General features: G+C 50.9%; 1 protein-coding gene across 1 annotated transcript in view; it reads right to left on the reverse strand.

Moving 5' to 3' along the window:
* Positions 1-10,000, reverse strand: part of LOC311309183 (ryanodine receptor 3) — a gene marked incomplete at both ends in the record, with an annotated part of 138,859 nt that overhangs the window by 26,825 nt on the left and 102,034 nt on the right. Inside the window, 9 exons of the mRNA XM_084438362.1 lie at positions 347-443; positions 2,334-2,446; positions 3,542-3,676; positions 4,271-4,330; positions 5,067-5,237; positions 8,024-8,116; positions 8,260-8,347; positions 8,872-9,112; positions 9,702-10,000. The exon at positions 9,702-10,000 is cut by the window's right edge and continues 46 nt beyond it. Coding sequence (XP_084294488.1) covers positions 347-443; positions 2,334-2,446; positions 3,542-3,676; positions 4,271-4,330; positions 5,067-5,237; positions 8,024-8,116; positions 8,260-8,347; positions 8,872-9,112; positions 9,702-10,000 — 1,297 coding nt within the window. The remainder of the gene's footprint in view (positions 1-346; positions 444-2,333; positions 2,447-3,541; positions 3,677-4,270; positions 4,331-5,066; positions 5,238-8,023; positions 8,117-8,259; positions 8,348-8,871; positions 9,113-9,701) is intronic.

A 10,000-nucleotide genomic window follows, 5' to 3' on the forward strand; every position in this document is an offset into this window, starting at 1 on the left:
CATCGCAAGCGGACGCTCTCCTCTCCTTGTGGGCTGGGGAGTAGCTTCACCGGGACCTCGTCAATGTCCAGGACCGTCCAGGACTGCCGGCGCCGACCTCCCGGGGCCGCATGGGCGCGGCGGCGGCGCCGGCAGAGAAGGAAGCGCTCGTGGGCGTGTGTGGTGTGTGGCGAGGAGAGAGGATTGGAGAGAAGGCGGCGTGAGGCGTGGCTAGCCCCTCCCCCCTACCCCCTCCCCCACCCTCCCCCCCGCCCCGGCCCCCACCCACGGAACACACAAGCGGCCCGCGGGCGCCACACGGAAGGGCGGTGGGGGGGAAAAGGGGGCGGGGCTGCCGGGTACTTACTGCCAGGTCCTGCACTAGCTTCTCTTCAAAAGAGTACGCCTCTGTCTCTATCCATATTCTCTGATAGCCCAGGAGGAACAGGTTAATAGAGCGATGCCTGGGAGAGGAGGAGGGGCGAGAGGGAGATCAGGTTAGCAGAGGAGGAGGGACAGAGCAGGAGGTGGGAGGAGTTAATACTGGTTAGTGTCGGGGCACTGGCACCTCCAGCTGGTCACCTTGGAGGAAAGTCGTTAAGAGTTGTTACTGTATAATCAACCTAAGATCTGTTCACAGGATTATAAATCGAGGTAAATCATTTTTTAATCAAGATAAATAATTGTCTGTATCGGGTCTAAACTGTGTATTAAGAGTGCTTCCAGAGCGCTTTACGTGTGACGATTATAAATCAGGAACAGTCATCTATAACTAAAAACCCATCTCCCTCCACAATGTGGACATCTAGCACTGCGACGATTGCCTTTAATTAAGGCAGCTCCCAGATAGCAAGCGGATCTGGGCCATATACAGGCCAGATCTGGCCCTTGTGGCTTAGTTCCGGCCCATATACGGCCCAGAATCATTACACATCCGCTTGCTATCTGGGAGAGCATGAATACACTGGTAACACAGAAGTACACTGGTAACACAGTCGGCAAACTGTGTGTGTGTGTGTGTGCGCTATGCCATCAGACCAGTGGAAACGCCAGTGGGAAACACTTTGTATGAGAGTTAGTTACGGCTGTAGCACGATCCATGGCTGGGGGAGGTTTTGGGGGGGTTGGGGGGTTGTGGATGGGGGGGGGGGGGCAGCAGGAGGTCACGATTGTCTCTGAGCGTTACGTTACCGTCAGCATGGAGAGCAGACTGTCATTGTTTGTGTTCTCATGCATTTTTTCCAGCCACAAATCTCGGTAGGTGTTGAGGAAGTAATTATTATTTTTGTGCCTGAAGGGGAACGTACAGTACAACGAGGTGACATTCAGGAGAGAACAGAGTAGAATGCAAATTAGACACAGAGTAGAGACACACATTGAGAAGGGCAGCGGGGCCCCTCGACACAAAGGACTCGCGACGAGCGTGTGTGATTAATTGTCAGTTGTCACGCAGCTCTGAGGATTTGCTGAAGGTACGGGGTTAAAGGTTAAAGGCGGGAGATGAGAGGAGCGGAGAATTGGCACTAACAACGGAAAGCACCACTCTTCGGTACTTCAAAATGGAACGCCGTTATTTCTGCCAGAATTCGCTGACTAAGCGCCGAATCTTATAACTCTACGATATGAAGCCATGTCACATTCCACCAGAGAGCCAATCCCTCGCTCATATGAGTCACGCTGTCAGCAAGCGACAGCTGAGCACACATTAAAGATGGCCGCCCCCCTGGCCGGGTCCATAATTGTTTTTTTTTCCCCTGGCCTGTCTGTCCTCCTGGCTCCCGGTGATTGAGTTACAGTGCAGCTGCGCGTGAAATTGCTAGTGTCCTTTTCCTATTCCGCCACAACAGCCTGAGGCAAGACATTTGTCGTACAGATTGGGGGAAGAGGAGGCGTCACATTAATACAGGGTCAGAGCCCGGGAAAGAGGGATGGCGTTTGTGAGGCAGAGAGAACGAGCGTCGCACAGCTACTGTGGAGAAGAGAAAAAGGCAACGCTAAGCTAGCGCTAAAAAAAAAAAAAAAAAAAGCCTAACTGGGCTAGCAGAGTCGTCTACCGTGAGGTTGTTTGGAGAGAGGGGCGTGAGAGCAGTAATTGGGACTGAACCACTCGGGTGAGGAGGAGGAGGAGGAGGAGGAGGAGGAGGAGGAGGAGGAGGAGGAGAAGGAGGAGGAGGAGGAGGAGGAGGAGAAGGAGGAGGAGGAGAAGGAGGAGGAGGAGGAGGAGGAGGAGGAGAAGGAGGAGAAGGAGGAGGAGAAGGAGGAGGAGGGAGGAGGAGGAGGAGGAGAAGGAGGAGAAGGAGGAGAAGGAGGAGGAGGAGGAGGAGGAGGAGGATGAGGGGGAGGGCGTACGGTACCTGGGGAGGTTGTAGAGAGGAGCCATGCGGAAGCAGGCCACCACCGCTCTCTTCCTCTGCTTCGACAGCAGCTTCTGCCACACGCACTTCTTCGACCTCAGAGGCTGCTCCACCTGGTCAGGTCACCAGAGAGAGTGGATGTGAAGGAGAGGAAGCTGATATACGATACCGGAGGAGGGTAGGGTCTAGTAGGGTCTAGTAGGGTCTGGTAGGGTCTAGTAGGGTCTAGTAGGGTCTGGTAGGGTCTAGTAGGGTCTAGTAGGGTCTGGTAGGGTCTAGTAGGGTCTGGTAGGGTCTAGTAGGGTCTAGTAGGGTCTGGTAGGGTCTAGTAGGGTCTGGTAGGGTCTGGTAGGGTCTAGTAGGGTCTAGTAGGGTCTAGTAGGGTCTGGTAGGGTCTAGTAGGGTCTAGTAGGGTCTGGTAGGGTCTGGTAGGGTCTAGTAGGGTCTGGTAGGGTCTAGTAGGGTCTAGTAGGGTCTGGTAGGGTCTGGTAGGGTCTAGTAGGGTCTGGTAGGGTCTAGTAGGGTCTGGTAGGGTCTAGTAGGGTCTAGTAGGGTCTAGTAGGGTCTGGTAGGGTCTGGTAGGGTCTGGTAGGGTCTAGTAGGGTCTGGTAGGGTCTAGTAGGGTCTAGTAGGGTCTGGTAGGGTCTAGTAGGGTCTAGTAGGGTCTAGTAGGGTCTAGAAGGGTCTAGTAGGGTCTGGTAGGGTCTGGTAGGGTCTGGTAGGGTCTAGTAGGGTCTGGTAGGGTCTAGTAGGGTCTAGTAGGGTCTGGTAGGGTCTAGTAGGGTCTAGTAGGGTCTGGTAGGGTCTAGTAGGGTCTAGTAGGGTCTAGTAGGGTCTGGTAGGGTCTGGTAGGGTCTAGTAGGGTCTAGTAGGGTCTGGTAGGGTCTAGTAGGGTCTGGTAGGGTCTGGTAGGGTCTAGTAGGGTCTAGTAGGGTCTAGTAGGGTCTGGTAGGGTCTGGTTGGGTCTAGTAGGGTCTAGTAGGGTCTGGTAGGGTCTGGTAGTGTCTGGTAGGGTCTAGTAGGGTCTGGTAGGGTCTAGTAGGGTCTAATAGGGTCTAGTAGGGTCTAGTAGGGTCTAATAGGGTCTAGTAGGGTCTAGTAGGGTCTGGTAGGGTCTAGTAGGGTCTAGTAGGGTCTGGTAGGGTCTAGTAGGGTCTGGTAGGGTCTAGTAGGGTCTAGAAGGTTCCCTCGCCCGGTGCTCCACAGACCTGCTCCAGGTTGAAGACGGCTGCGGAGATGCTCTGGACTCGCTTCACCGTCTTCTCCGGGTCGGGAGGCCCCTCGTTCTTGACCACCACGTCCTTATACAGGTTCATCTGCCAGCGCACAGCAGGGTCCTCTGACTGGGGGGGGGGTTCATAGTGAAAGGGCTGATATTACTGAAGTAAGGGGTAACGTACGGCCAGCCGGTGATAATCAACAGAAGAAGAGCCTGACGGTGCGGTCAGAACCCCGAGACGAGGCCGAGGTTTTGTAACTCACTGAAGGGCTCGTCTTTGTCGATAATGACCGGCTGGACATACGTTACACCGCTTATTACACGGCTACCAACGACATTAATACTAATAAAACTACACTTTTTATTTCGCCAGCGTGTGCTTGGGCAACGGACGTTTTAAGATATTGAACATCGGCTACAACAACCAAACCGTTATTGTTTAGAATGATCAAACTTTGAGGCAACTTTCAACTGTCGGCGATAGACATAGTGTGTTGCCCTTAGCAGCGGTGAATATTGCTCGTTGCCCATGAATTATCGAGAAATAATTAACCGCTAGAACGTGCAATTGTCCAATCAAAATCGAGTATTTCCCTGTAAGTTGCTGTTCATACCCGTGTCACCATACTGGCATGCATGACGATAAAGGCACCGTACACACATTACCGGCGCCACTACGGCTCTGAACAACCGTGAAATACAATCTCCGTCCACAGACCTTCTCTTGCAGATGCAGGTTCTGACGTAGGTGGTCCTTGACTTCGTCGTCTGTGTCTTTCTGTCAAGTGAGAGAAACCCCGTCACAAACCTCACCCCCGGTGACCCGCAGAGCAACATGGCGGCCTACTGTTCGCAGGTAGGCTCCGCACTGTGGGTGGATACCAGACCCATGTGCAATGTCCAATGTGTGTCCAGTGTATGTCCTGCATACTGTATGTCCAGTTTATGTCCAGTGTTGTGTCCAATGTGTGTCCAGTTTATACCCTGTACTGTATGTGTCCAGTATATGTCCAGTATGTGTCCAGTGTGTGTCAATATATGTCCAGCTTGTGTCAATATGTGTCCAGCGTGTGTCAATGTGTCCAGCAAGTCAATATATGTCCAGCGTGTGCCCGTATGTGTCCAGTGTATCAATGTGTCCAGCGTGTGTCAATATATGTCCAGCGTGTGTCCAGCGTGTGTCAATGTGTCCAGTGTGTGTCAATACAGTATGTGTCCAGCGTGTGTCAGTATGTGTCCCACGTGTGTCAATATATGTCCAGCGCGTGTCAATATATGTCCAGCGTGTGTCAATATATGTCCAGCGCGTGTCAATATATGTCCAGCGCGTGTCAATATGTGTCCAGCATGTGTCAATATATGTCCAGCGCGTGTCAATATATGTCCAGCATGTGTCCAGCGTGTGTCAATGTGTCCGGCGTGTGTCCAGTATGTGTCAATATGTGTCCAATATGTGTCCAGCGTGTGTCCAGCGTGTGTCAACGTGTCCGGCGTGCGTCCAGTCCGGGTCTCACCAGGCCGTAGCGCGTCTTGGCCAGGGAGATGAGCTCCTGGTCTCCGGGCGTGCACATGTTGAGGCCGATGGGAAGCATCTTCTTCAGCGCCGCCACGATCAGCGACGTCTGGATGGAGTAGAACTCGCCGCGTCTCTTCTTGTGCTTCCTCTCCTGGTCCTGCCCCCCCGACTGCTCCCAGGATGCAACAGCGCTTTCATTATTCACTCCAACAAGTCCTTAACTGTGTGCAGTAATAGTTCAAACGGGACTGTTTTTAAAATACAGGGGCCCGGCACAGTTATTTTCATCTCATCGATAGCTTGACCCGAATAAGTATTTCCCTAAAGCTCATTTCACAGTGAGAGCACTCGTATTAAATGAAGCCGGAGGGTAGAGCGCTACGGTGGACCGAGTGGTTTTTTATCAGCGTTGCTGAAGTATTTTGGGGCTGGAGCAGCGGGCTGAGAGCAGTTTTCCTTTATCAACACGCTGAGGTGCTGTGTGAGTTAAGCAGGGCTGCGCCGAGGGAGGCAGGAAGAAGCAGCCGACCCAGGGGAGACACTTAACGCGGTATTACTCAGCAGAGAGAGTCACCACGGGCTGCATACTGGGTACACGCTGCGGATACACACAGACACACACACGCAACTCACACGCGTACACATGTACACAAGCATGTATGCCTGCACACACAATCACACACACGCACACTCACTCACACACACACACACACACACAAACGCGTGCCTGTACACACACACACACTCACACACACACACACACACACACACACACACACACACACACACACACACACACACACACACACACACACACACACACACAAGCATGCATGCCTGCACGCACACACACACACACACACACACACATCCAAGCACAAACGTATGCACGCAAGCACACACACATCCAAGCACACACACATCCAAGCACACACACATCCAAGCACATACACATCCAAGCACATACACATCCAAGCACACACACATCCAAGCACACACACACATCCAAGCACACACACATCCAAGCACACACACATCCAAGCACACACATCCAAGCACACACACATCCAAGCACACACACATCCATCACATACACACACATGCCAGAAGCAGGTTGACTAACAGCCTCACGCACACTAACAGACCGTTATTTATCCCCGCGAACACACCGGTGACATCTGATCACGTGATTTGTCACGGGGGACTGAGGACTGCATTACTGGAAATGTGACGTGTCTCGCCCTTCAGGGGGTAACGAATGACGCTCGTTACAATGTCAGACAAGGGGGCGGGGCGATGGCCAGCAGTGACTGGCCGATGAGACGTGTTTATAATGCAGCGGGGCACGCTATTGGCTGTCCTCTGCATTTGGAGCACAGCCAATCAGCAGGCATATGAGATACACGGGAGACAATCTGAACAATCTTCACGTCTTCTGACATGACAATATGACATGAGTATATGAAGGCTCTTTGTTTTGTTTTTAGAGGATAAATACTGTACAAACAAGGAAACAAACATCAACAAATCCATTCCCAAGCCCCTGTGGCGCTGGTGGGAGGTGATGACATAGAGGTTGTTTGTGTTGGGAATGTTTGTTTGTTTGTTTATTTGTTTGGCCTCAGGAAGATGAGACAGTGTTATTGTGTGTTGCACAGTGCAATGGGGAATCATACTCAATTGGATCTGTCATCGCTAAATAATTAATTCGAATCACTTTCATAACATACAAGTACTGTAGCTACAGCATGTTATGACATTGATTCTCATAAATAATAATATTGACTTTTATAAGTGCTCGAAGCAATCAGTCTATAAATCAAAGACTGTTGTGAATGATGGTCATATTTTTACTGCTATGTGCATCCTAATTTTGGTAGAGCAACAATCACTCTCTATAGTCGTACAAGCCCCTCTCACCTCGGGAAAATGAAAGTGTCAACATGTAGCCTACCGCAACAAGAAATCTCTAACGCGTGTCGACTGTTGTGCATGACATGATTAATTAGGCTGTGTAGGCTAATATATTTTCAGGATAATATGATTTAGTGTAAGCTGTGTCACACAGAAATGGTGTTGGTGTGTGTGTGTGTGTGTGTCTGTGGAATCGGAAAAAAAAGGCACAGTTGTGTAGTCAGAAGAGAACCTGCCTGCCTCATTGCCTCATTGTGTGGGGAATCCACATTCACAGGACATTATTATAGACTTAGGCTATTTATAAACAGCTCTGCATGTTGATACATTTTGGATGTATTATTCACTATAGGGCAACGTTTAAACTGATGCAGTTTTCGACACCTCCATTTCATAATATTGTCCTCCAGGGTGCTGAAACGGGCCAGGAAGATCATGGCTGACCCCTCCCACCCGGGCTATGGCCTCTTCACACCGCCCCCCTCTGGCAGGAGGCTGCAGTCGTCAAAGACCAAAAATGTTCGACACAGGAACAGCTTTTTCCCCTCGGCCATCAGCCTCATCAACATGGCTCCCATTTTTTGCACTTTGTTTGTATCACTGCACTTTACGAGCCCCGTCCTGTCCTGTCCTGTCCTGTCCTGTCCTTGCACCTGTCCATTGTTGTATTGCTGTAAGCACCACGGGTCGGAAATAAATCCTATGTATGTAAAGAACAATGGCAATAAATGAATTCTTGATTCTGATCACAGTCGTGTGGATTGGGATTGAACCTAGTATTGGGATTGAACCTATGATCTTCGGTTTAGGAGACTGACGCCTAGATTGTGATTTATAATTGGGAGCTGGCGTAGGACATGCACGCGCACCTCATTATAAATCGGAAGATCGTTGTGCGTACCTTTTGGATCTTGCGGTCTGCAACCTTTAGTACTCAAATCCAAAGCAAGGCTTCGTTAATGAGGCCCCAGAACTGGCAATGATGAGTATGAAGGTTAGGCTACAGTATTATGTTGCTACTGTCTCCGAGAGAAGCCCTACCTTTGACATCTTGGTCTTGTTATCCCCGGTAAGGAAGGACAGGTTGTTAATTTCGTTCTGAACCACAAAGTTTTGTTCTTCCCTTTTGAAGTTCTGATGAGAGAGAGAGAGAGAGAGAGAGAGAGAGAGGGAGAGAGAGAGAGAGAAAGAGAGAGAGGACAGTTAGGTCCATTCTGAACATCAATTTGAGTGTCACCTCTATTGGTAGTTCGTAGCCCCACAAGGAACAAACTCACATGTGATTTGCACCAGAGGATGAAGATCTCGGCCACCATTTTGAAGAGCTCGTTAGAATCGGCATCTGGTTCCTTCAGCCATCTGGACCTGCAGGAGACAGAAGAGAGGGATGACATGAAAGACATAAAGTCCCTTACACACACACACACACACACACACACACACACACACACACACACACACACACACACACACACACACACACACACACACACACACACTTCTTCTTCCTCTTTTCCACAGCTACCAAACCAAAGACTGTACCACCATATACTGTACCACCAGCACTATTGGTGTATGTAATTGTTTCTAGTATTCCAGTGTGATTCCTGTTTACTGTATATGTATTGCTGTAACTTTATTTTAAGATGCCAGGTCACTCTTGGAAAAGAGATTTTAATCTCAATGAGGTTTTTTCTACCTGGTTAAATAAAGGAGATTGATTGATTGATTGATTGATTGATTGATTGATTGGTTGATTGGTTGATTGGTTGATTGGTTGAATGGTTGATTGGTTGATTGGTTGATTGATTGATTGTACCCATATATAACCCCAACCCCTTCCTTCACTACAAAAGAAAACTCAATCCCCCAGAGTTCAGCGGGCTCACCTGCTGTTATCCACGTAGCGGATGAGCATGGGGTAGAAGGCGTACAGGTCCCTGCAGAGCACGGCGAACTCGTCCAGGATGAGTAGCTCCGCCTCCTGGGTGTCCCCCTTGCCGTCGGCCTTAAGAAGCTCCTCCTCCGCCGCCACCTTCACCGTCTTCTTCTTCAGCTTCTCCAGCGTCGGCAGGAAGTGGCTCTTCAGGAGGTCCGCCCGGGCCTTGCTGATGATTGGCTGCACGTACACTGAACCCAGACGTGAGGCAGAGAAACATACGGTTAGGTTTGTGTCGCCGCTCTGTCAGAAACGTATTCCTAGAAGATACGCGCAAGACAACTCCACTGACTGATGCAAAGAATGTCTCTAAAAGCTCTAAAAAGCATTTTTATGCTGCTACCCTCCCTTATCTAGTGTTTATTTTCTTTCCAACTGTATTTTTCAACTGCTGAAACACTAAATTTCCCGCTGAGGGGATCAATAAAGTACTGTATCTTATCTTAAAAGCTGTCATATCGTAGCATGCTAACATAGAGGTAGTTTAGCCCCACACACATTCCTCTCTGTGCTCCTTAAGACTACACTCCAGTACAGTGAAGCCCAAAGCACACGGCAGGCGCCAAACGTGACAGGATCGTTCTCAAGGGGGACGGAAAAAAAAGTAATGTGATTGTTTTGAACCAGGTGCGCTACGGGCCTGTCACATGACGCGAGGCGTCGGCAGGACAAGTCTATTATCCAGGCTGGGTGCCCCCACGCCTTGACCCTTGGTCTCAACACCGCGTTGGCCACCTTTAGACGGGAGGCCGGCCCCTGGGAGGCCCCTGGGAGCCCTACCTGCCAGCCTCTTCATCCAGGAAGCCTCGTCGATGCCCAGGTTGCTGTTGAGGATCTTCAGGATGTTGCCCAGCAGGAGGCTGAGGTGCTCCGAGGTGACGGTGGCGCAGCAGACGCCGGCCCCGCCCCCGCCGGCCCCGCCCCCGCCGGCCGGCTGGTTCTCCGGGCCCCTCTCCCACCAGTAGGACAGGTAGCTGCACAGCATGGGAAGCACCACCTCGATGACGTGGGGCATCTCCGTGTAGCGCGCCCCGGACTCCGCCATGTCGTTGATGTCCTTCATCAGGTCGACCAGGCGG

Source organism: Borostomias antarcticus, assembly GCF_949987555.1.
Source record: "Borostomias antarcticus genome assembly, chromosome: 5".
NCBI lineage: Eukaryota > Metazoa > Chordata > Actinopteri > Stomiiformes > Stomiidae > Borostomias > Borostomias antarcticus.